The 27,133-nt window shown below is 45.8% G+C and overlaps 1 protein-coding gene across 2 annotated transcripts; it reads left to right on the top strand.

Moving 5' to 3' along the window:
• Positions 1 to 177: 177 nt before the first annotated feature.
• AAMDC (adipogenesis associated Mth938 domain containing) lies at positions 178 to 26,140 on the top strand. Of its 2 annotated transcripts, XM_050942803.1 has the most exons (5): positions 198 to 268; positions 6,869 to 7,049; positions 7,173 to 7,321; positions 24,159 to 24,254; positions 25,113 to 26,140. In XM_050942803.1, the coding sequence occupies exons 3-5, from the start codon at positions 7,190 to 7,192 to the stop codon at positions 25,251 to 25,253; spliced, it is 369 nt and encodes a 122-aa protein (XP_050798760.1). In that variant the 5' UTR covers positions 198 to 268; positions 6,869 to 7,049; positions 7,173 to 7,189; the 3' UTR covers positions 25,254 to 26,140. The 2 variants fall into 2 exon arrangements, with proteins under 2 accessions (XP_050798767.1, XP_050798760.1); XM_050942810.1 differs by lacking the exon at positions 6,869 to 7,049 and having other exon boundaries at positions 178 to 268.
• Positions 26,141 to 27,133: the final 993 nt, after the last annotated feature.

Below are 27,133 nucleotides of genomic sequence, written 5' to 3'. Positions count from 1 at the left end.
CAGAGCGGCCCTACTCAACTACTCCCCCGCCTGCCTCGTGTGACACGGGAACGAAAACAAGGCGGGGGAAGGAGGGAGGCCGGGGCAGCCAATCAGATCTAGACGGAAGAGTCAGCTTCTGTTACTCTCGGGGCGCAGGCTACAGCGCGGGGGGCGTGGCCTATGTCGGGGAGCTGGCCAATGAGCGGGGAGGGGCGTGTCCCCCCGGGGCAGAGAGGCAGCTGCAGCTCTCCTGGCAGGAGGGGGTGAGTGGAGCTGGGTCTGCAGCGTGAGTGGGGGGCGCTGGCGGGGTGTCCCCAAGGGCACGTGGCTTCCCAGGGGGCAGGCCGGGCAGGCTAAGAGGACAGTAAACACCCCCGGGGGGGGTAAGGACAGGCAGGCTAAGGGGACAGTAAACACCCCCGGGGGGGGTAAGGACAGGCAGGCTAAGGGGACAGTAAACACCCCCGGGGGGGGTAAGGACAGGCAGGCTACGGGGACAGTAAACACCCCCGGGGGGCAGGCCGGGCAGGCTAAGGGGACAGTAAACACCCCCGGGGGGGGTAAGGACAGGCAGGCTAAGGGGACAGTAAACACCCCCGGCGGGGGTAAGGACAGGCAGGCTAAGGGGACAGTAAACAACCCCGGGGGGCAGGCCGGGCAGGCTAAGGGGACAGTAAACAACCCCGGGGGGCAGGCCGGGCAGGCTAAGGGGACAGTAAACACCCCCGGCGGGGGTAAGGACAGGCAGGCTAAGGGGACAGTAAACAACCCCGGGGGGCAGGCCGGGCAGGCTAAGGGGACAGTAAACACCCCCGGGGGGGGTAAGGACAGGCAGGCTAAGGGGACAGTAAACAACCCGGGGGGCAGGCCGGGCAGGCTAAGGGGACAGTAAACACCCCCGGGGGGGGTAAGGACAGGCAGGCAGGCTAAGGGGACAGTAAACAACCCCGGGGGGCAGGCCGGGCAGGCTAAGGGGACAGTAAACACCCCCGGGGGGGGTAAGGACAGGCAGGCTAAGGGGACAGTAAACACCCCCGGGGGGGGTAAGGACAGGCAGGCTAAGGGGACAGTAAACACCCCCGGGGGGCAGGCCAGGCAGGCTAAGAGGACAGTAAACACCCCCGGGGGGCAGGCCGGGCAGGCTAAGAGGACAGTAAACACCCCCGGGGGGCAGGCCGGGCAGGCTAAGAGGACAGTAAACACCCCCGGGGGGCAGGCCAGGCTGGCTAAGAGGACAGTAAACACCCCCCGGGGGGCAGGCCGGGCTGGCTAAGGGGACAGTAAACACCCCCGGGGGGCAGGCCGGGCAGGCTAAGGGGACAGTAAACACCCCTGGAGGGCTTGGGGGGCGGTAAGGACGGGCCCCTGGGAGGCAGGGGTGCGTGCCCATGTCTCAGGCGTGGGCAGAGGTGAACGGGCTGCGCTGGGATGGGGAGAGGTGAATAGGAGCCTCCCTCCCGGGGGGCAGTCAGTTAAACGTCCTGCGCGTGCCTTTGGAGGGGGTGGGGTAACTGGGGTGTTCCTGGGGGGATAGGTAGGGGGTAAATTGGACTCTTCCCTTCCCCGGGGTTAGGGATAAATGGGGTTTCCGGTGGGGTGCTGGAGTGGGGAGGGATAAATGTGCTTTTCTTAGGGGGGGCTGGACTGGGGTAAATGAGGTTTCTTTGAGGGGGCTGGAATGTGAGGAATAAATGGAGTTTCCACGGGGGGGAAGGGCTGAAGTGGGGTAGGGGGGATAGATGGGGTTTCCTTTGGGCATCAAAGGCGGCTTTTCTCTATCAGGAGGCGCCAACTGTCACAGAACCTGCCAGTGCCAACGTTCTATCCTGTTTCCAACATTCCATCCTGTCTCCTGTTACAAAGACATCACCCCTAAACCATCTTGCTTACTGCAAGCCTGATTCTGCCATCCTCATGCTGGGGAGTGTTTTACTCAGCTGGTGGGGCTACAAGCAGAGTAAGATATGATGATAAGGAAGGATAGTCCAGTGATTATAAGTAAGACTACATTTTAGTCATCGCCATTTTTAGTAAAAGTCACGGGCCCATGACCTGTTCCTGACTTTTATTAAAAATATCAGTGACTAAAACTTGGGATGGGGGTCTCGGGCAGCTTCCACCTCAAGTTTTAGTTGGTGCTGTGGGGGGGGGCAGGTGGCAGCATGTAGCTCAGGACCCCCGCTGGTGCTAGGGGTGGGTAGGTAGGCAGGCAGCAGCACTGTGTGGCCAGGGACACCCACTAATGCTGAGGAAGTGGTTGGTGGGGCCGGCAGGCTGAACACCTGCCTCTGTGCCTCCGCTTTTTCCCCCCAGCAGCAACAGACTTAGTTTGGGTGTGGCAGGAGCACAGGATGGGGTGAGGTGGCTCTGGGCAGCATTTACCTGGCTGGAAGGCTCCCTGAAAGTAGTGACATCCCCTTTGCTCAGCTCCATCCCAGACAGAGGTATGGTCAGGCAGCTCTGCACACTGCCTCCACCTGTAGACACTGCCCTGCAGCTCCCATTGGCCATAGTTCCCAGCCAAAGGGAGCTGCAAAACAAGGGTGCAGAGCTGGCTGGCCACACCTCCACCTAGCAGCTGAGTGAGGAGGATGTCACTGCTTCCAGGAAGCCCCCCAGGTAAGCGCCACCCAGAGCCCACCTCATGCTGTCCCATGCCCCAGCCCCAACCCCTCTCCATCCCACACCCAAACTCTGCTGCTGTGGGCATGGTGGCCTGAGACTGCCCCAGCAGTGACCTGTGCACTTGGTGAAGGGGCTGCCTGAGTTACCCCTGAGCCAGGTGCACTGGCTGCTGCAGAAGTCACAGAGGTCACGGAATCTGTGACTTCAGTGACAAACTTGCAGCCTTAATTATAGGTATGTTCGATAGATAGTTACTATGCATAAAGGTGACAGAATCAGGTGTTGGTTGAACAGCAGAAGAAAGAAGAATGTATGTTCCTTCTGATTTAGCAACCTATCACCGCTGTTTGAATGCACCTATAATCAGGGGCGGCTCTAGACATTTCGCCGCCCCAAGCACGGCGGCATGCCACAGGGGGCACTCTGCCGGTCACGCATCCCGCAGCTCCAGTGGCCCTCCCGCAGGCATGCCTGTGGAGGGTCCGCTGGTCCCGTGGCTTTGGTGGACCTCCCGAAGGCTGCCTGCCTGCCTGGTGTGCTGGGGCCTGGAGCCGCCCCTGCCTATAATGAGCAGTTGGCTGATTCCCATAAACTAGGCTCTTGGTCTGGGTGCTGACATTCAGATGCATTGCTTAGGATGCAGTAAGAAGGGACAGTTTTCTCCCAGATGGCCCCGTGGGAACATAGGTCCTTGATCAGTAGTACTACTAGTATTCAACCTGCTAAATACCAAATGTGTGATTGTCCTAAAATTAGGATACACCATCAAATGTTGGAGGAAGGAGGCAGAAATTAGTCCCATATATCGTTCCAACAAGATATTTTAAATAAGTTTCAAGAACAAGTTTCCTATGTTTTATCCTCCCCCTACAGGGCTCTATGTAATCTTGCCCTCTGTGTTTCTGTTCTCAATTCTCCCATTTCCCCCACCCCTCCCACCCCACTCCATACTCTCCTCCCAGTTCTTTGTCCTACACTTCTTTTTACCATTCTCAGCTTTGTGCCTTCTGTCATGGTCCCCTTATGCCTGGAGCAATCTGCTCACTAGTTTACTTTCCCCAGATTAAACAATGAAGCTAAACTAATCATTTCCTAAACCAGAACTTGATTCTTAAACACTAAATCTACCTCCTCTGCTGATCCCCATCTCTTCTATAATTTAATCGTGCCTCTCCTCTTGTTCCCTATATAACTGTCCAACCATTTTTTTTAAGTTATAAAACTCCCATAACCCTGACTCTAACAGCTGCACCATCTCTACTGTTCCCCTTTTTCAAGTGCAATAAAAAAGTCACCTTATCTCACCTATCTATCCACCCCCTCTGTTCAGAGCAAATGAATTGCTCTCCTCCATAGTCAGAACTCTTTGATGGTGATTGGCTCCTTTGTTCTCATCTTCCTTGATCTCAGGCCAGGCTATGATTTTTATGAACCACTTTGCTCTCCTACACCATCTCAATGCACAGTTATCTCTGATTCCCTCCTGACATACCTACCTTTCTGATCACTCTGCCTCTTGTTACTCTGCACTGAGGTCTAACTCTACTGAGAGTTAGATGCATAAGTGCTTTTGAAAATCCCATTTGGTATCTATCTGCATATTTAGGAGCTTAAGTAACTTTAAAGATCTGGTCCCACACCTCTTCTGTGGAGTTCCACTAATTCTTGGCCCATTGCTGTTTTATTTCTGTTTTCTTCTTGCGTGAACTTCTGTCAGACTTTAAATGTACTTGCCCCTATTGTGTTGATGTTACCAACTGTTCACATCCTCTGATATTTCTAATGATTCCTTCCTGTCCACTCTCGCTGCCTGTTTTGATCGTGCCGAACATATGGTTTCATCTTAACTTATTTTCTCAATGTCTCAAAGACAGCAAAAGGGCAAGAAAAGCATCCTCACACACAACTCCATTTCCCCCTTGACTTAAGTCTCCTACCATAACCTCTTATATTGCCTCCACACAGTCTGTAACCTAGGTATCATCCTTGATTTTAAGTCTCTGTCTTCCTATATTGCCTATGTTTGCAAATCTACCTAACTTAATCAGCTCCCTCACACTGCCCCTGTTATGCATGTCATGGCTGGAATCCTCATCCATTCCTCCACTAACTTGCCTTTCACAGGAAAATAGGAATTGTTATAGTAGCAGATCAGACCTTAGACAGTACCTCATGTTTCAAAAGAACATACAGGGCAACCCATAGTGGACAGTTAAGAGACAGTTATGGGATGATGCCCAAAAAAATAGAGACTTATATTCCTTCTAAAAATAATTGTTTTTAAATGCAACTTTTAGATGCCCTCCTGAATTCTATTAAGCTGTTTACCTCAATGATATCTTGTGGCAATAAGTTCCATAGACTAATTATTCCCAATGTATACATATTTCCTTTAACTAGTTTTAAGTTTTGTCTTTCAAATTCAGTAAATGCCTCCTTATTCTTATGTTATTGGAAAAGCAAATAGGAGCTCCTGATGTACATTCTCTATCGCATTTACAGTATGTCCTGTCTCTGTTACACAGTCCCAGTTATTTCAGCCTCTCTTCCTATGGAAAGTTTTTCATACCCCTAATCTTTTGTTACCTATCTAAAGAGAACTATAACTCCCTTCTGTATAATCTCGAACTATTGTAACTCCATAATACTTGTTTCTTAGTAAACCGTCACAAATATTTTATGCAAAAACTCTCCTGTTCAGAGCCAACTTCTAGATGATCTGCTCTGTTACTTTTACCCTTTGGTCTGTGTGGGTGAACAGAGGTGAGTGACTGATCTCCTTTGTCTTGAGACTTGCCTCTGTTCTTCCTTTCTTCTTCTGTTGCTGCCTAACTTCACATACCTCTCAGAAATGAAGATTTGCGTCTCCGCATGAAAGGAAGCTGGCTCCATGGCATTGATTGTAGATGTACTGAGAGAACCAAAAGAGACAAATCTGGTAGAGCTGTAGTCTTATGCAGGGGACATCCCTTGCACACAAGGGTATCAAGCACTTTGTCCTTAGCTTCGGAAGGAGTCAACAAAAAAAGTTGTCATGTTATCATGCTATAAGCATAAATGCTGAGGCAGTCTAAAACCTTTGCTGAGTCCCAGGTAGTAGTGCTGTTTGTTCTTGATGTGACATTTGAGGCAGCAAACTCAAATGCAATCTTGGCAGTCAAAGAAGCGTATCTACTGTCTGTCCGGTACCATAGTTTGCCTTGGTGTGTGTAAGGGGAGAGAGGGGTTGCATTGCAAGGTTACTGTAATGTTATTTGAGCTTTGTGCAAATGTTAGCAGGTTTTTCCTTAAGAATTTCCAAGAGGACTGAAAATCTGTTAATCCAGAGATTGCTCTTTTGTGAGGACTCTCTCATTAATCAGCAACACCAGGCTTCCTGCAGTGGATTTTGCTGTCTAATTTGAACAATTTAACACAACTTCAGGATGGGGAAATGTTTCTCTGAGTAGAAATCTGGATAGGCTGGAGAAGAAAATGTAGTTTTTAAGTGGGTGGCTGAATTCCATACATTTAATTAAAGGGCCTTTTTACTATTCACCTTATAAAGAGAGTCCACTCTTCACATTAGTTGGAACATAATGAACAGAGCTTTTTCAGTGCAGAGGTAGCATTTCAATAGAAAACTGGTTGTTTTCAGCCTACCCCACTCAGGAACTGGAAGAGCAGAAAGACAAATCTCTAGGATGGTGGTCTAATATCTAGCAAGCCGATCTAAAGCATTTCTGTAGTACCTGCCACCCTATCACCTGTCTGGTGAGCTGAGGTCTAGTGGAAAACTCCTATCAGAGATCCATCTCTGGTGCTGTAAAGACAGCATGGCTTGCCCCTGCTGCCCTTCTTGGTTTTTGGGGAAAGGGAGCATTTTTTCCTTTCTAGTTCTTCCACTGTCCCTGATCACTGCCTAGATCAGACTGTGATGGGTGCATTAGAAATGCCTAAAGTAGACTGACAAAGGAATGGTGTAATAGCTTTCAGTCATCAATGATCCCACTCACAAGCAGGAAAAAGGGAGGGTGGAAGAAACATTCCAGTATGCAAACATTCTTAAAAGTGAGTCCTTTGTATAGCATATGGCTGTCTTTCCTTGTTCTACTGAATACATTTAAACCTTAATTCAAAACTGACACAGCAAATATCTTGCATTTTACTCTCCTCCTCCAGCCCATCTTAGGCACCATAGCCATCTATCTAAAGTGTTGATATTACCATAGTATCTGAGCATCACCCAATAATTTATGGATTTATCTTTGCAAAACTCCAGTGAGATAGAGAAGTAGTATCATCCCTGTTTTACGGATGGGGATCGGAGACACCAAGAGTTAAATGTCTTCCTCGAGGTCCCACATGAAGTCTGCCAGAGCTGAGAACTGAACACATCTCCTGAGCCCTAATTCAGTGCTTTAACCAAAAGACTGTCCTTCCTTTCTTCCTCAGCACTCATTGTGAGTAACATCTGTATTTACTTACATTCCAAGTTCCTCAGGGCATGAACACTTACATTTCTGACATTTCTGATAAGCGCCATACATGTTATGGTGCCATGTAGCTAATGTTGTTTATTTCAGACCTTTTCAATTTGGCAATGTCTTCTCCTGAAATCGCTTCCCTTTCATGGGGTCAGATGATGGTGAAAGGTTGTTCTACAACTTATAAGGACTGCAAAGTGTGGCCAGGAGGGAGCCGAACCTGGGACTGGAGAGAAACAGGGACAAATGTAAGTATATTGTTTAGTCTATTTTAAAGTAGGGGCTAAGAGAGCTTTCTTGGGAACAGTTACTGCTGTATTTGTCAGTAGTGGGAGCTAAGAAATGTGGCGTCCAGAACTGGATACAATACTCCAGTTGAGATCTAATCAGCGTGGAGTAGAGCATGGAGAATTACTTCTCATATCATGCTTACAACACTCCTGCAAATACATCCCAGAATGATGTTTGCTTTTTTTTTGCAACAGTGTTACACTGTTGACTCATATTTAGCTTGTGGTCCACTGTGACCCCCAGATCCCTTTCTGCAGTGCTCCTTCCTAGGCAGTCATTTCCCATTTTGTATGTGTACAACTCATTGTTTCTTCCTAATTGGAGGACTGTGTATTTGTCCTTATTGAATTTAATCCTGTTTACTTCAGACCATTTCTCTAGTTTGTCCAGATCATTTTGAATTTTAATTCTATCCTCCAAAGCACTTGCAACCCTTCCCAGTTTGGTATCGTCCGCAAACTTTATAATTGTACTCTGTATGCCATTATGTAAATCATTAATGAAGATATTGAACAGAATTGATCCCTATGGGTCCACACTCGATAAGCCGTTCCAGCTTGATTGAACTCTCTGGGAATGGTTTTCCAACCACTCATACACCCACCTTATTGTAGCTTCATGTAAGTTATATTTCCCTGTTTTGTTTATGAGAAGGTCATGCAAGACTATATCAAAAGCCTTACTAAAGTCAAGATTTACCACATTTACTGCTTCCCTTCTATCTACAAAGCTTTGTTTGACAGGGTAACAAGCCATTAGGTTGATTTGACAAATCTGTGCTGTTAAACTTATCACCTTATTATCTTTTAGTTATTTGCAAATTGATTGCTGATTGAAAACCATACAGTTAAAGCAATACAACCCCTCCAATGTGGATGCAATTATATCAGTGCTTATACTGGTATAGCTATTCTGCCATGGGAAGGGAAATAAGTTATACCAGGATAAAGCATCTTTATCGGGGTGGGCAAACTTTTTGGTCTGAGGGCAACATCTGGGTGGGGAAATTGCATGCAGGGCTCTGAATGTAGGGCTGGGACAGGGGGTTGGGGTATGGGAGCAGGCTCAGGGCATGGGGTTGGGGTGCGGGTATACAAGGGGGCTCAGGATGGGGTTGGAGTGCAGAGTGCAGGAGGGGGCTCAGGGCATGAGGTTGAGGTGCAGGAGAGGTGGGGCAGGGGAATCAGGGCAGGGGGTTGGAGTGCGGGGTGCACAAGGGGTTCGGACTATGGGCTCTGGCCCAGAGCCGCTTACCTGGAGTGGCTCTGGGGTGGCAGTGACACTCCCCAGGGCCAAGGTAGACTCCCTGGTCCCATGCTGCTCCAGGTAGCGGCTGGAACCATGTCCTTGCGGCTCCTGGGGAGGGGGGGAGCAGAGGGCTCTGTGCACTGCCCTTGCCTGTGGGTACCTCCCCCAAAGCTCCCATTGGCCGCAGTTCCTCATTCCCAGCCAATGGGAGCTGCAGGGGGGCAGTGCCTTCAGGTGAGGGCAGCGCGTGGAGCCCTCTGTTACCCTCCCCCATGGGCCGCAGGGACGTAGTGCCAGCCGCTTCCAGGAGTGGTGCAGAGCCCACGGTGCCACGGAGGTGGCAATCTTGCAGGCCAGATCCAAAGCCCTGACAGGCCAGATGGAACCCATGGGCCACAGTTTGCCCACCCCAATTTTTATGCTAATATAACTGTGTTCTCAAAGTAGAGGTTGTATAACTATATCAGCAAATAACCCCACACCCCCTTACCCAAAAGTGAAATGGGTACAAAAGTCACACGTAGACCAGGACTAATGCTCTTAGTCCTGAACCTACAACTATATCTTATGTCGGCATACACAGAACCCCACTGAAGACAATTGGCCTGGTGCGAATCCAGCTGCAGGCCTGGAGCCCTTGTTTAGGAGCTCAATATAGACTCTTTAATACTAAGTGCTGGAAGACATTTCTCTCTAGTTTGATACTTACGGTATATAGCGCGCTTTGTGTAGTGATCTTAAGTGACTGGCAGATGGGGAAAATGTGGATTAGTGACCCCCCCCTTCCTTTTTTTTTTATTGTGCTATTTATTATGTAGAAGAAGGGCCTGAAACAGAGTGGAGGATGAGGGGTCAGTTGAGTTTTTTTTCTTTTCACATTAGAAATTCAGATCTTACCTACCCTATTTTTTTCCTTTAAGAATCTCTGGATGACTGGAGAACAAGAAGGTTTATAATAGCAGAAAAGTCATGCAAATGAAACCTGATTAATTGAACAGGAAGTGATTTTTGGTTAGACTGTTTCAAACTTGTGTTTGGTTAACACCTACAATACGCTTGGGAGGAATATGCTCTTTATAAAGATTCAAAGAAGCACCCTTCAGCTGAAGGCTGAGAAAGCTTTAAGTCCATAGCAGCTCATCTGAGGACTCCTCCAGCTAATGCAGGGAAAATAAGATGCAACATTCCTGAAATCTGTACGGTTAAAAAAATTACAAGAAAAAACAGACCTCCTTTATCCACTTTCAATAACAAAAAACACACCCATATTTTTCCCTTTGCAGGTCACTTTTAAAGCTCTGTACTTCCAGACAGGGAAGCAAGCAAGGAGCAATTATGTGACGGCTAAGATCATACAGCAAGCAGCAAAAAAGGGAATTGAACTAAGGTTTCCCAGCTCCAAAAGTGCTAGGAAAAGGTTCTCTTTATTTGATTAACAGACTGAGACTGTTTGGGTGATAGTCACAACACTTACCTTGTGACCCAGACAAGGGTGTGCTTCCTCTAGGGATGTTTCTATTGGTGGGGCTGAAGCCTGTGCATCAGGTGCTGTCACCCAGGGTGCCCCTCATGCTCTGCACTCTTGTTAGAAATAAATTGCTTCCTTTGCTGCTGTGCTGACAAATTGATGCCCAGTAGGTAATTCTCCTCTCCTTGGAAAAACTGCGTAACTGGCTCTGCAGGGTTCTGTGGCTTTAAGGACTAAGTCCATGTGACCTTAACCCTGGGGGATAAAAGGCAGCCTCCCTGGCTGACTGCACTTCTGTGCCAGCTGCTAATGGGAAAAAAGGAACAGGATTCCTGAGAGGTAGAGTAGAGAACAGAGAACAACAGACAAAGAAATTCTACTGCAGTTTCTTTATCGCCTAGCCCCCAAATCAGGAGAATTGACTGGGATAATGCATTTGCTCCCATGTTAGATCTCCCTCTCCATGAAGCTTGTTTGTTAAGAAACAGAGAGTGCCCCCCTCAGAAAATCTTTGTGTAAACAAAATAATTTTTTTGTTTTTATTCCAAGGCTTTAACGTGTCCAAAGTGTTGATCGCAGGCAGTGAACCCTCCTCATCAGCTATTGAATTATTGTAATTACATTAAGCCATACCTTTTTCTTTTATTTAGGTCTAAGTGACTATAATTAAAGTACACAAAGGTTTCTAGTGTACCTCAAAGGCCCATAAGGAGTTTTCTCTTTCATAAACACACTTTTTAAAAATGGTTAAGTCCACCCAGCAAGGCTCTGTAACAAGGGTGAGTAGTGTAGGAGAGGGCATACAAACCTTCGTAGGCTAAAGGGATGGGAAACTCTGTTTCCCCTGCTGGGTCTAGAGCAGCCTGGTGTTTATGCCATGTTTCTAGCCTGAGGAACTAAAGATGAGACCCAGATATCACATGGCATTGCGGAATGGGGATGATAATATTGCTGTAACATGGTGGCTTCCCTAACTTGAAACTTAAAGAACTGGTGAAAAGTTGGCTTCAGCTTGGAAAGACTTCTGCTTAAAAAATAAATCTGACAACTGACAGTAACAGCACACAGTGATTAAAGAACAGGGATGACATGCAATGAAAAGAGTTGTCTGGTCCTCTGTAATACTGAAGATTGGGGAAGGAAGGAATGTGGATCCCCAAACCATCAGAGTATCCCCCATAGGGCAAAGTTGGAAAACTAGTGAAACAACAAGAGTCATGTTATTAAATTGTAGGCTGATGCTTTGGCCTTAGTTCCTACAGTGAATGGGATATTTTCTGGTTGGGAAGGAACGGTTCCACGTTCGTGCAAGTTAGCTGGTTGTCTGATCACATTTATGTGCCTTTGATAGTTGTCTTCCGGAAGAATTGTTCAAAGATCTGCTACAGCGCTGCCTATTTTGTAAGGAAAGAAAAACATGGTCAGTCCCTCAGTCACATTCTTAATATTTTAATCTCTTTAAAGACTTGAATAGATTAATGGTAATAATTTTCACATTGAAAAGAGACCATACTGTAGCCAACTACAAGGCATAGTTCTTCTGTGTGTGTTTACAGTACATTTACTGCTAACCTTATATAGACAGAAGCAGCAGAAAAGTTAATGTAGGAAAAACAGTGGAAAAATCTCTGAAACAGTGTGGTGGGTTTTGGTGTGTGTTTGTTGTTTTTTGTTAAAGGGAATGAGTAGATCAGGGAAAAATTCATTTTTTAAATTCAGTCAAAATCTTCCATAAATATTTTAAGGAGATTAATCTCTTTAATTAAAATCATTGTTTGGACTTAAACATTCCTTTACCAAACACTGCAGCATTAGAATAGTACAGGAGAACTAGAAAATGAAACAGACTATACAGTGAAGTAAAACTGACCAGTATAACTATCCATACTGAATGAAATTCACAAAATAAAAGATACAAACAAGTAGAAAGTTGCATTTTAACATTTTTGGTTTTAATAATTTGGGGGGGGGTTAAATAAAGGAGGGGGTAAACTTTACTTTGTTACAGCCGTGTAACCTATTGACTTCAATAAGGTTTTGATTTTAACGCTAAACTTTTGCTGTTATTTTAATCTGACAATATTAATTTAATTTTTAGTATCTGAGACGTTAGCTGCCAAACTGAAATACTTTATAAATGTGTAGAGGGGCTACACATCCTCTCAGTTTATAGCTGTCTATATAGTATGTTAGCATATAATTCATATGATCAATTGATAACTCTTTCACTGGTACATTTAAACTACCTAGAGTATCCTCCTTTTGCAGTGTTGTTGTAGCCATGGATATTAGAGAGACAAGGTAGATGAGAATCTTTATTGCACCAACTTCTCTTGGTGAAAGAGACAAGCTATCAAGCTTTCACTAAGCTCTTCTTCAGGTCTGGGAAAGATACTGAGTGGCCTGGTCTACGCTACAAAGTTAGGTTGAGGCAGTGTGTCTTATGTCAATCTAATTGTGCATGTCTATACTTACATTTGTCTCCAATCACTGAAAACACCCCCTGATGGCAACACATTAACACTACCTCCCCGAGTGTCATGGTGGTTGTACTGAGATCGCTGCTGCAGAAGTGTAGACGCTGCATTACCTATGTTGCTCTTAACAGTCCTCCAGCAGCTGTTTCACAGTGCTCAACAGTGACTGCTCTGGTCACAACTGTGAACTCTCCATTGTCCAGCAGTCACAGAGACTGGAAGCCCTTTGCTCACCCCTTAAAATCCTGTGAATTTTTGAAGTGCTTTTTCCTGATTGTCCAGCTTGACAAGCCCACCTAGTAGCTCTCTATTGTGTGGAAGTGCCCAGCTGATCGTACTGTACTGGCTACCTAATTCAGACACACAGTATACTGTCAGCATACCAGAAGGCCAGAGAGGCCAACACCTGATCTGGTGCCAAGCCACAGACTTGCCAGTTTTACAAAGAACCACATGCCATATTTGGTGGAGAGCCCACTAGCACCCCGCAGACGACCCTGGATACCTCTGAGGAGCCTGATGTCGCTGCTGCAAACAGCAAGGAGGAAGAGGAGGATGGGGGACATGCAACCAGGAAAGGATTGAACTATGCCACGAGCCAGGATCTGTTTGAGACACCACTGCAGTCCAGTCAGTCAAGCACAGGCAAGAAGGGAAAGGAACCTTGGGTTAGAATGTTAATGTATTTCCCATTACAATATTGTACTGACACCTCCAACTTAACAGGATACTGCTTTTCACTGCTTTACTCATACTAGAAGAGGAGGTAGTGGTAAGGAGAAGTAGAGTTATCTGCTTTTCATACCCCTGTAGTTAAGTGGGAGGGGGACCGCTGTGCAGAGCAGTTTGTTTATGTACAGAGAAATGGCCCCAGGATCCTCCTGAGAGAGCTTGATGTAACTTTTGTGGAGGTACTCTGCAATCCTCTTCTGAAGGTTTCTAGGGATGGCAGCCTCATTTCTTCTTCTTCCACTGTAGGACGCTTCCCCATGCCAGCTGACAATAAAACTTCAGTAGGCAACATTGCAGTAAACAGGCTAGGAGCATAGGGTGCCCGGTGGCTTCAGGATGCCAGCAACAGGTGTGCTTCCTGCCTTTGTTTCCCTCAGGAGCGAGATACTGACTACAATCACCACTGCGTGTGGAAAATGATGCCAATATTCAGTGTCATTGCCCTATACTCAGTTCCATGGAACCAAGCAATTCCTTGCCCCTGCCATGCCATACTCACTGTGGCTGAAGCCGTGCACAGTCATTCCAAGGCAGAAGTGGCAATGAGCATGTCTTACGTAAAACTTTAGGGGAGCAAGGGAAGGGAATTCTAAATCCGAACTCTTGTTTTCTGTTGTGACTATACTGACAGCGACACCTCTGTGCGTTTTATCTGTACTGCTGCTGTTGCCCTTGCAGGTTTCCCCTCCACAACTGCAGCATGCCTAACCCAAATAAGGAGGAGAAAAAAGGACGTGGGCTGACAGATTCAGCCAGAACCTGCAAGCCATAGCAGACAGGAGAGAGGCTCTGGAGTGCTGGCAGGAAAAGGAGAGGGAGATGCACCAGGATATAATGGGGCTTCTCTGGCAGCAAACACAGATGCTGCAGACTCTTATGGACCTACAGGTTCAACAGTCAGGGGCCTGCTTCCCCTTGCAGTCCACGGAGAACTCCATTATAGCACCTGCAATGTTTCCATTACTTAGTAAAATTGTATTGTTTGAAATAATTCATAATTAGTTCCCAACATATGCTGCAGAGTGCCTAGTGGGATTGAAAGTGCCCACTTACTTGTTTTTGTATAGTGTGACAAAACTCATAAGCTCAGTGACAAAAACAGTGTAATAATCAAATGTACAGCAAGCACCGCAAAATTAAATAGGTGCATTGACAGTGTTCCATTCATACATATACACCAGGCACCACATAATTCCTCCCAGAACAGTAGGACCAAGTAGAGCACGGTGTACCACAACACATGACTGTGGCTTACTGTTAAAGTGCTCTTTCAAAGCCTCCCTGAGCCACGTATCTCCATGTTGAGCTCTTGTAATAACCTTTGTGTCTGGCTGTTCAAACTCAGCAGACAGCTGCTCAACCTCTGTCTCTGCGCCAATTTTTCTCCCTTTCACAGATATTATGCAGGACGCAGGAAGCAGCTATAACCATTGGGATGTTTTTCTCACTGAGATCCAATCTTCTGAGTAAACGCCAGCCTCATTTCAGTCTTCCAAAAGCACATTCAACAGCCATTCTGCACCTGAGCTGAGCCAGTAGGATTGTTCCTTGGTACTGTCAAGGTGGCTGGTATATGGCATCATGAGCCAGAGGAGCAGGGGCACTAGGTGCCCCAGGATCACTGTTGGCATTTCAAGATTGCTAATGGTAATCTGGCAGTTGGGAAAGAAAGACCTTGCTTGTAGCTTTCTGAACAGTCCTGTGTTCTTAAAGATGTGAGCGTCATGCACCTTCCCAGACCTGCCCACACTGATGACAATGAAGTGTCCCTGGTGATCCACCAGTGCTTGCATCACCATAGAAAAATAGCCATTTCTGTTGATGTACACTGTGGCAAGGTATTCTGGTACCAAAATAGGGATGTGTGTGCCATCTATCGCTCCACCAAACTTAGGGAGCCCACGTGCTTCAAATCTATCCTCTATGTTCTGCATGTTGCCAAGAATCACAGTCCCACATTGCCAGAGACTATTAATGGCGCTGCACACTTGCATGACAGTGGCCTCCATAGTGGATTTTCTAATTCCGAAATCATTTTTCCACTGACCAGTAGCAATCTGGTGTTGCATGTCTCCGCAGTACAATAGCTTCTTGCTTCTCCATTGTTAGTACAGCCCTTATTCTGGTGTCCCTGCGCTGGAGGGCAGGGAAGAGCTTGGTACACAGATCCAGGAATGTGGCCTTGCACATCCGAAAGTTCTGCAACCATGGTTCGTGATCCCAAGTCTCCATTACACTATGATCCCACCAGTGGGTGCATGTTCCTCAGACCCAGAAGCAGTGCTCCGCCAGCTGCAGCTGCTTTGTGAATGCCAACAACCTGAATTGATTCTGTTTAACAGCAATCTGTCCTCCAGGAAATCATCATGTTCCCTGCTGATTTAGTCCTTCTTGCAGCTCTGCAAATACCAGAGAATGATGCATCCATTGCTTGCAACACTTATGACAATAGTTCAGAGCTGTTCAGGCTTCATGCTTCTGTCAGATTGTGGACAGCGAGGAGGGCTCTGTGGGTTAATGGGTTGGTTTTTTTTAAAGGTGCAAAAATTATGGAATATAGATGACATTATGAGATGAAGAAAGTAACTCTATTGGCTTTAGGCTGATGTAATGTAGCAAAAATTTATAGTGTATACATGACCAGAGTGTCACATCTAAATACAAGGTAGAGAAGATTAAACATAAGGAGGTAACATACTGCAAGAGACCATTCAAGGTGAAATGGCTGTTAAGGAGGATTAGTGGGTTACAGATTGTTGTAATGAGCCATAAATCCAGTGTGTTTGAGTCCATGGCTTATAGCATTTAGCAGAGTTATGAATTTAAGCCCCCAGGCTCATCTTTTGAAGGCATTGTGCACCTTTGAGGTTTCCTTTGAGGACAAGGCCTGAGAGATCAGATATGGAGTGATCATTTTATGAAAAGCAGTTGCCTATGGGTGGTATGGTGGTTTTTAAATTTTTCTGTGAGAGTTCATTCAGGAACATAACGATCCTCTTGTTTCACCCACATAGTTCTTACTGGGACATTTGATGCCCTGGATAAGATACACCACATGATGTGATAGGTAGGTGTAGGACCCATGGAACTTGAAAGGTGTATTGTGGGGCATATTGATCATTGCATCAGTGGAGCTATGTCTACTGGTTTTTAATCTGTTATGGCAGGGTCTGGTGCCACTTTTGAGTTGATGTGTACTGGTCTATGGAGCTTGCTTCTGCTGATGAGTTTTGCAAGGTTGGGAGGTTGTTTAAAGGCCAGAAGAGGGTGTTCAAGAAAGCTTTATTTCAGGATGTGGTTCCATCGAGTATGGGTTGTAATGGATGGGTAGGCGGTGTGGGGTGGTTGGTCACAACCAGAGGTGTGCAGGTGAGAGGGGAGGTTCTGCACTGAAGTAGCTTCTCTCAGGTGGTTTGTGTGGCCCATTCCATGATGCAATCTACTTCTCTAGGGGAGTATCCTTTTTAGTGAAGGTAGTTTTAATTGTGTTAAGGTGTGTATCCCAGACTCACTCTTCTGGGCACATTCCATGTTATCTGCATGCCAGGCTGTAGCTAAACAGATTGTGTTTTGGGTGGTTAGTGGATGTGTGAAGGTAAGCGTGGTGATCTGTGGCTTTTATGTATAATTGTTTGTAGGATTCCCCTGTTGAAGCTGATCGTGGTGTCCAGGATTGTTGATGCTAGTGTGGAAGCATTCTAGAGATGGGTGGTGGTGGTGGTTATTGAAGTTGTGGTGGAAATCTGTGAGGGAGTTTAGGTCATCTTTCCAGAGGATGAAAATATCATTGTTTCTTAGGTACATCAACAGTTTGGGGCTATAATTTTCCATAAATTCTTCCTCAAGGTGCCCATGAAGTGGCTGGCATATTGCGGAGCCATCCTAGTACCCATGACTGTTCCCATGGTTTAGACAAAGTGTTGTTGAATGTAAAATTATGGATGAGAATGAAATGGGTGTTTGGTGATGTTTGAAGTTGGTATCCGGAGTGTTCATTGTCTTGTAGATATTTGAAGCAGGCAGTGAGGCTGGTGAGGGGTGTTGGTGTATAGGGAGGTGTCATAAACAGATAGCTAAGGGTTAATGTCTCTTTCACCTGGAAAGGAGTAACCGGAAACACCTGACCAGAGGACCAATCAGGAAACAAGACTTTTTCAAATCTGAGTGGAGGGAAGTTTGTGTGTGAGTTCTTTGTCTTGTGTCTGACCCTCTTGGCTCTGAGAGTGATCTTTCTGTCTCCTGCCTTTCTAATCTTCTGTTTCCCAGTTGTAAGTACAAAGAGATAAGACAGTAGGGTTATATTGTTTGTTTTTTGTATTTACATGTGTGTAGTTGCTGGAGTGTTTTGAATTGTATTCTTTTTAAATAAGGCTGTTTATTCATTTTTTTCTTTTAAGCCAATGACCCTGTATTTGTCACCTTAATACAGAAAAACCATTTTTATGTCCTTTTCTTTCTTTTTTATATAAAGCCTTCTTTTTAAGACTTGTTGGAGTTTTTCTTTAGTGGGGACTCCAGGGAATTGAGTCTGCAGCTCACCAGGGAATTGGTGGGAGGAAGAAGTCAGGGGGGAAAATCTCTTTGTGTTAGATTTATTAACCTGACTTTGCATACCCTCTAGGTGAGGGAGGAAGAGGAAAAATTAGCTCTCTCTTGGTACTTGTGTTTTCCAGGACTGGAAATAGGGAGGGTGAAGTCCCTCTGTTTAGATCCACGGAGCTTGCTTCTGTATATCTCTCCAGGAACCCAGGAAGGGAACACCCGGAGGGGGGAAGGGAAATGGTTTATTCCCCTTTGTTGTGAGACTCAAGGAATCTGAGTCTGGGGGTCCCCCAGGGAAGGTTTTGGGGAGACCACAGTGCGCCAGGCACTGTATAGATTCCTGGCTGGTGGCAGCTTTACCAGGTCCAAGCTGGTAACTAAACTTGCAGGTTTTCATGCTAACACCCATATTTTGGACGCTAAGGTCCAGATCTGGGAAAAATGTTATGACATGGTGTGCAGTGGTGGGATAGATAGAATCCAGAAGCCAGTAGGAATATTATATTTTTCTTTTCTCTGCTAGGGGCTTTTAAGCAGAGAAGGTTTGGTTTTAAAAGGAACCAGAGAGAATTTTTTTTTCTATTCTCTCCTGGCAGTAGCTTGCATATTAAGCAAGGAACCATTAAGCTGTGACAAACGGGTCTTTTGTCAGACAATAGCACTACGATTGTGAGTCAAGTATCCAGCAATACACATGCAAATAAAGTGGTTTTTCTGGTTTACTTTACATTTAAAAGATTAGCTAGAGGAAGAAAGGGAAAAAGGCACTGTTGCTAGGCAGACCCCAGGAGGCAACAGAGAGCCTGCAGTTCAGAAGATAAACACCGGAGGGCACCCCAACAGAAGAAAACAGGAACCATGCCTTCCAATACAAAAATGGAGGTCGAAGAACAAATCAAAGAAGCTGAACAGAGGCGACAACTGGAAAAAAGACAAAAAGAGGTGGAGCTGAAAGAAAAGGAAGAAAACATCAAACTGGCAGCCTACAAAAGAGAACAAGCAGCCAAAGAGGCAGCCCACAAAAGGAAACTGGAAGAAGAAGAGGTGGCCCACAGAAGGAAACAAGAAGAAGAGGCAGCCTACAGAAGACAGATAGAACTCCAGAGGGAGACCCACCGACAGTCCATGGAATTAGAAAAGGCTAAGCAACAGGCTCCAACCAGTCCTAACAACCTTCCGCCAATTATGGTTCCACATCCCAAGAAATTTCCCACCTATAAGGCAGGTGATGACACTGAGGCCTTCTTAGAAAATTTTGAAAGGCCCTGTCTTGGGTACAGCATCCCTGAAGACCAGTACATGGTAGAATTGAGGCCACAGTTCAGTGGACCTTTAGCAGAGGTGGCGGCTGAAATGCCTAAGGAGAAAATGAACGACTATAAACTTTTTCAAACCAAGGCCAGATACAGAATGGGGATAACCCCGGATCATGCCCGTCGGTGTTTCAGAACCCAAAAGTGGAAACCAGATGTGTCATTTCCCAAACACGCCTACTACCTTGGAAAGAATTATGAGGCCTGGATATCAGGAAACAATGTTAAATCCATAGACGAACTGCACCTCCTCATACAAATGGAGCAGTTCTTGGATGGTGTTCCTGAGGACATAACACGGTACATACAAGATGGAAAACCCAAAAATCTCACCTAAGCGGGGGAGATTGGAGCCAGATGGATGGAAGTGGCAGAAAGCAAGAAAGCTACTGTCAAGGGGAGCGAATACCCCAGAGGGCACAGACCATAAACTCTACAACCGAGGACAACCAAAGACCCCACCTACAACCCAAGGAAAGCCACAGACACACTATTCTTCCACCTCACCAGTCTCCAGTAACCCACCTCGACCCAGTGACCAGTCAGATGGAAGATGCTTTAAGTGTAATGAACTGGGACATATCAAGGCCAACTGCCCAAAGAACCCAAACCGAGTGCAATTCATTACACCACCATCACACTAAAGATTCCCAGGTCCAGATGCCTCTCAAATACCCTTGGAGCAAAGGGAAATTTTGAGAGTGGGCGGAAAGAAGGTTACTGCTTGGAGAGACACGGGGGCACAAGTGTCAGCTATCCACCAATTCTTCGTAGACCCCAAATTCATCAACCCAAAGGCCCAAGTGACAATTTACCCCTTCATGTCACAAGCTGTAGACTTGCCTACAGCTGAACTGCCTGTCCAGTACAAAGGCTGGTCAGGAATGTGGACTTTTGCAGTCTATGACAATTATTCCATCCCCATGTTACTGGAGGAAGACTTGGCCAACCAAGTGAAGTGGGCCAAGAGAGTGGGAATGGTTACACGTAGCCAAACCAGGCAAGCTTCCAGACCCATTCCTGTTCCTGAGCCGTCCACAGGCGCCCCGTCTGTGTTACCAGAGACCCAGAGAGAGGTAGTGGACCCGGATTCCATGCCTACCACTGAAACAGCCACAGCATCTCCAGTCCCAGGCCCGGAACTGGAACAGCAACCAGCACCAGCAAGTGCAACCACATCTTCAAACTCAACGCCAGAGGGCGCCAGCGAGCCAAAACTGGCAGAAGCAAAAGACAGCCATACCCAAAAGGCTCAGCCAGAGCCTGAAATACCCTCAGGTGCACCAGCGGAGAGCGGTTCACCAGCAACGGAAACAACCCCATCACCTACATCGCTTCCAGAGGGACCAAGCCCAAGTCCACAGTCTGAGGAAGAACTGGTGACCCCAGCCTCAAGGGAACAGTTCCAGACTGAGCAGGAAGCGGATAACAGCCTTCAGAAAGCTTGGGCAGCGGCACGGAGCACCCCACCGCCTCTCAGCTCTTCTAATCGATCCCGGTTTGTTATAGACCAAGGACTTTTATACAAAGAGATTCTTTCTGGTGGACACCGGAAAGAATGGCAGCTGCAAAAACAGTTGGTGGTTCCAACTAAGTACCGGGGGAAGCTCTTAAGCTTAGCCCATGATCATCCCAGTGGCCATGCTGGGGTGAACAGAACCAAGGACCGGTTGGGGAAGTCCTTCCACTGGGAGGGGATGGGCAAGGACGTTGCCAAGTATGTCCGGTCTTGTGAGGTATGCCAAAGAGTGGGAAAGCCTCAAGACCAGGTCAAGGCCCCTCTCCAGCCACTCCCCATAATTGAGGTCCCATTTCAGCGAGTAACTGTGGATATTCTGTGTCCTTTCCCAAAAAAGACACCCAGAGGAAAGCAGTACGTACTGACTTTCGTGGACTTTGCTACCCGATGGCCGGAAGCTGTAGCTCTAGGCAACACCAGGGCTAACACTGTGTGCCTGGCCCTAACAGACATTTTTGCCAGGGTAGGTTGGCCCTCCGACATCCTTACAGATTCAGGATCTAATTTCCTGTCAGGGACCATGCAAAAACTGTGGGAAACTCATGGGGTGAATCACTTGGTTGCCACCCCGTACCACCATCAAACCAATGGCCTGGTGGAAAGGTTTAATGGAACTTTGGGGCCATGATACGTAAATTCATCAACGAACACTCCAATAATTGGGACCTAGTGTTGCAGCAGGTGCTGTTTGCCTACAGGGCTGTACCACATCCCAGTTTAGGGTTTTCACCGTTTGAACTTGTGTATAGTCACGAGGTTAAGGGGCCATTACAGTTGGTGAAGCAGCAATGGGAAGGGTTTACGCCTTCTCCAGGAACTAACATTCTGGACTTCGTAAGCAACCTACCAAACACCCTCCAACACTCTTTAGCCCTTGCTAAAGAAAACCTAAAGGATGCTCAGGAAGAGCAAAAGGCCTGGTATGACAAACATACCAGAGAACATTCCTTCAAGGTAGGAGACCAGGTTATGGTCTTGAAGGCGCAACAGGCCCATAAGATGAAAGCATCATGGGAAGGGCCATTCACGGTCCAAGAGCACCTGGGAACTGTGAACTACCTCATAGCATTTCCCAATTCCTCACTAAAGCCCAGAGTGTACCATGTTAATTCCCTCAAGCCTTTCTATTCCAGAGACTTACGGGTTTGTCAGTTTACAGTCCAGGAAGATGATGCTGAGTGGCCTGAAGGTGTCTACTACGAAGGGAAAAAAGACGTTGGCGTGGAAGAGGTGAACCTCTCAACCACCTTGGAACGTCTGCAGCGGCAACAAATCAAGGAGCTGTGCACTAGCTTCGCCCCATTGTTCTCAGCCACCCCAGGACAGACTGAACGGGCATACCACTCCATTGACACAGGTAATGCTCACCCCATTAGAACCCCACCCTACCGGGTGTCTCCTCATGCCCAAGCTGCTATAGAACGGGAGATCCAGAACATGCTACAGATGGGTATAATCCGCTCATCTACCAGTGCATGGGCATCTCCAGTGGTTCTGGTACCCAAACCAGATGGGGAAATACACTTTTGCGTGGACTACCGTAAGCTAAATGCGGTAACTCGTCCGGACAACTATCCAGTGCCACGCACCAATGAGCTATTGGAGAAGTTGGGACGTGCCAAGTTCATCTCTACAATAGACTTAACCAAGGGGTACTGGCAAGTACCGCTAGATAAACCTGCCAAGGAAAGGTCAGCATTCGTCACCCATGCGGGGGTGTATGATTTTAATGTCCTTCCTTTCGGGCTGCGAAATGCACCTGCCACCTTCCAGAGGCTGGTAGATGGTCTATTAGCAGGACTGGGAGAATATGCAGTTGCCTACCTCGATGATGTGGCCATTTTTTCAGACTCCTGGCCCGAACACCTGCTACACCTGGAAAAGGTCTTTAAGCGCATCAGGCAGGCCGGACTAACTGTTAAGGCCAAAAAGTGACAAATAGGCCAAAACAGAGTAACGTACCTGGGACACCAGGTAGGTTGAGGAACCATAAACCCCCTACAGGCCAAGGTGCATGCTATCCAAAAGTGGCCTGTCCCAAAGTCAAAGAAACAGGTCCAATCCTTCTTAGGCTTGGCCGGGTACTACAGGCGATTTGCACCACACTACAGCCAAATCGCTGCCCCACTGACCGACCTGACCAAAAAGACCCAGCCAAATGCAGTTAAGTGGACTGATGAGTGTCAAAAGGCCTTTACCCAACTTAAGGCAACGCTCATGTCTGACCCTGTGCTCAGGGCCCCGGACTTTGACAAGCCATTCCTAGTAACCACGGATGCATCTGAGCGTGGTATAGGAGCAGTCCTCATGCAGGAAGCAACGGATCACAACTTCCATCCTGTCGTGTTTCTCAGCAAAAAACTGTCTGAGAGGGAAAGTCACTCGTCAGTCAGTGAAAAGGAATGCTACGCCATTGTGTACGCCCTGGAAAAGCTACGCCCATATGTTTGGGGACGGCGGTTCCAGCTACAAATTGACCATGCTGCGCTAAAGTGGCTTCATACTGCCAAGGGGAACAACAAGAAACTTCGTTGGAGTTTAACTCTCCAAGATTTTGATTTTAAAATTCAGCACATCTCAGGAACTTCTAACAAAGTAGCTGATGCACTCTCCCGTGAGAGTTTTCCAAAATCCAGTAGTTAAAGTGTTCTTAAAATGTAAACGTCTGTTATATACTTAGTGGTATATGTAAAGGTGCATGTGTTGTATTAATCTGTTTATTTTAAAGTTCTAGGAGGAAATCGCTGCCAGTGAGGTTCCGCACTGTCTTCAATTTGGGGGGCGTGTCATAAACAGATAGCTAAGGGTTAATGTCTCTTTCACCTGGAAAGGAGTAACCGGAAACACTGACCAGAGGACCAATCAAGAAACAAGACTTTTTCAAATCTGGGTGGAGGGAAGTTTGTGTGTGAGTTCTTTGTTCTTTGTCTCGTGTCTGACCCTCTCGGCTCTGAGAGTGATCTTTCTGTCTCCTGCCTTTATAATCTTCTGTTTCCCAGTTGTAAGTACAAAGAGAAGACAGTAGGGTTATGTTGTTTGTTTTTTGTATTTACATCTGTGTAGTTACTGGAGTGTTTTGAATTGTATTCTTTTTAAATAAGGCTGTGTATAGGGAGGTGAAATGTATGATGGCAAGGATGCTGTTCTGAAGGAGGTTGTTACTGGAGGAAATTAGTTGTCCCCTGAAGTAAACTGGCTCTTTGGGGGGGTGCAGCATGGTTTAAGGATGGGTTCTGAGAGTTCCATTATTCCTTCAGTAAGAGTGCCTTGACCAGATATGATGGATCTGCCTGGGTTCTCTTGTTTGAGTATTCTTTGACTGGCTAATATAACATAAAATGGGTGTTGGGAAGAAAGGGATGTTAATTAGTTCTTGTAACGTTACTATGCTTTGTCTTATAGCCTGTGACATGGCCAGTTGAAAATATTTAAATGAAGCGTTGCTGTTTGATGCTCTCAGCATGAAAACTAGCACTTTTTTTCCTTCAAACTTAGCATTCTCCAGGTGTGCAGCCAGCTGATCTTGAAGAAGTTGTCAAGAAGGGAGTTAAAACTTTAGTGATTGGTCGTGGCATGAGCGAGGCCTTGCAGGTAGGTTTTTGGTCAGACACAACCACACCTTGGAAATGCTGATATTTTTCCCCTTTAGGGAGAGATCATTTCTCACCTTCACAGAGAACAGTCTAGTACATCTTCAGCCCCATAATCTGAACCTTTTTTTTTTTTTTAATAAAACCCAGAAGCACTTACGAAAAAAGCTGTAAAAATGTAGAATCAGCATTTTGGGGGTAGAAATATTTGCTGAAAGTAACCTCATTTGATACCAATACATTAGCAGCCCCGTGTCAAACTAAGTGGGTTTACAACCTGCAGGAATAGCAGCAGCAATGAATCTTTAAACAGTGGTTACTTTTTAAACCCTTAAAACTGATTGTAAACTGGCTCTCTCTCCTCCTCCCCCCCATTGTAATAATTTGTCTCATTGATTACCCTGGCTAGTAAGGGTATTGCCAAGTGTCACTTCAGCTTTTTGAACATGGTAGGCTGAGCGAATTGGCAGAGGCATCCTTGTAATGCTTTCCACACTTGGGAAATTCTGTAACACATATTAATTCACAGCCACTTCCACCACTATCTCCTGAATTTCTCCTAATAGTACAGTTCAGAATTGCATTTAGGAACATGTTAGAGAAGAAGGAATACAAGATGGATATACCTTAGCTGCTATTAGACAGTGAAATAAAATTCCCTTTCTCTCCACTATAACGAATTCAAAGTTTATTCCCAGCCTATTACCAAGTTGGTTATTACCACAAGTTTATTTTACTGCCTTTGAAACAAGATGTAATTAAGCATTTTTCTGAACCAGAGCAACCAGTACTTATTTTTTACTAGGAGGTCTGGTCTGCAAGGAAAATAATCTAGCATTTGTTCTTATCTTTTCCTCAGGTACCAGCATCTACCGTGGACTATCTCAAGAAAAATGGGATTGATGTGCTAGTCCTGCAAACAGAGAAGGCTGTGAAAGAGTACAATGCACTGGTTGCTCAAGGAGTCAAAGTGGGAGGTGTCTTCCATTCAACATGCTAATGAATTAAACAATACAGCCCTCTTCCCCCTTAGCCAAAATGATGTGTGCCTTTTGAGTGAATAAATGATATTAGTCAGTATTGGGGCTTTATAGTTCATATTTCCCACTGTACCAAAGCCTGGATGTGAGATGAAGACTTAAAGCAGAGAAGAAATACAGCAGTATGGAATTTCAATGAATATAATTGTTCACAAATGTTCTTCCACGGTGCTGGATATGGTAGACTACTTGATCATGATTCCCTACACTTGTGATTTTTGACCTAATCCTCTAGGTCTGAAGGCATAATTCATCTTCTGACCATTAATGTTTGGCCTAGCTACTGAAGTAAAATATTCACTTTTAAAACCTGTTAGGAAATGATCTGCGACTTCACTTCATATCAGATTTGCAATAGCTATTGGATGATCACATTTGGTCACTACCATCATGTGTGTAAAATGGTGTATAAAAATGGTGAAAAGCTCTGCCTCCCATTGCCAATCCCTTGAGCTGTCCAAACTCTTAGCAGTGCACGCAGAGTGAAATGATGGTGGATTTGCTTCTTTGGGATGAATACTCCTTTTCATAACTTTATGATTTGTAAATTTTACATTACATGAAAACAAGTCACATGGAGCTAAAGAAAAAATAACCTCTATAGCGATATGTAGTAGTACACCTCAATAAGGAACACAATCTAACAGATGGTATCAGCAGTGGGATTATTTCAAACCCTGGTTTTATAGTTAATGAAAGTGAAAGCTAGCGTGCAGCATATTAGACTGGCCGATTATTGCTAACTAGCTGGGGAATGGTGGTTGGAATTTTTATATCAGGTGCTGACGATCAGTTGAACATTAAACACATGTAGATGTTTAATAAAAGCTACAGCTTTTAAACCTAATTGAATGGTGCCTGTCTTTCACTTTTATCTTGTGCTGGACTTACTGTAGCATATACCCAATTATAAATTATCTCTAAGATAGGTTTCATTCCACAGGGACTGCTAGCTGTTACTTAAATCTTCATCTTATATGTATTACAGTAGGGCACAGAGGCTATCAGAAGGGTCCTACTGTGCTAAGTGCTGTACAGTCATGTTGAAACAACTGTGCCTAGTTCCTATTTTTGGAAATAATTCCTTTTCCTTAAACGTTTGCTCTTCTCCATTTTGTATTAAATGTAAATGATTTCGTAGGGCAAATAAGAGGAAGAACTAGTGTTTGTAAAACACAAACTTCATTTTCATCTCTCAATTGCAATAATATCCTTCAACACTAGGGCTATGTTGAGGCAGTAGCTCATCTAAAACTGCAGGAGCTTTTTTCTGGGTGTCTTTGCATTCATTGAGATGGCAGCCAGTATAACTAGAAGGTGGATTATTCTCAGTATAAATGCTATAATTCTGAAGAGTTGGTGTGGTGAGCAGTAAAAGAAAGCACTGACCTAAAGGCTTTAGCTGTCTGACAGAAGTCAGTAGAACATGCCCTTCTCTCCAAAGACTCTGTACAAATTATGAAAAAAACTGTTAATGCAAGGCTGTATTTTAGCACTTGGACCAGGATATGGCCCCTACCCAAATCCAGCCATCATGATGTGTAATCTCCTGAGCTGCCAAAGCTTCAGAAAGCCTCAAGTAGTAACTTGGCAGAAGCCCCACCACCAAACAATCTGAGCTACATCTGGTGGTGCCCATAATGTGCATAGACGTGACGCATATCAGCAACTCAGTTCCTACACTGATTTTCTTTCAATCTTCCCATTCACATAGCAAAGTGACATTTAATCCAGTTTCAGGCTGGAGCCATATTTGTAGAACTGAGGCTAGATGAGAGCCAGCCTGGTTTATTTAAGGGGATAGCACGTTACCGGCTCCTCAAACTGCTTCAGTGTGCTC

Source organism: Gopherus flavomarginatus, chromosome 1 (genome assembly GCF_025201925.1).
Source record: "Gopherus flavomarginatus isolate rGopFla2 chromosome 1, rGopFla2.mat.asm, whole genome shotgun sequence".
In the NCBI taxonomy this organism is placed as follows: Eukaryota; Metazoa; Chordata; order Testudines; family Testudinidae; genus Gopherus; species Gopherus flavomarginatus.
Note: the sequence above shows the minus strand (reverse complement) of the source record. Positions and strands in the feature narration are given on the sequence as shown.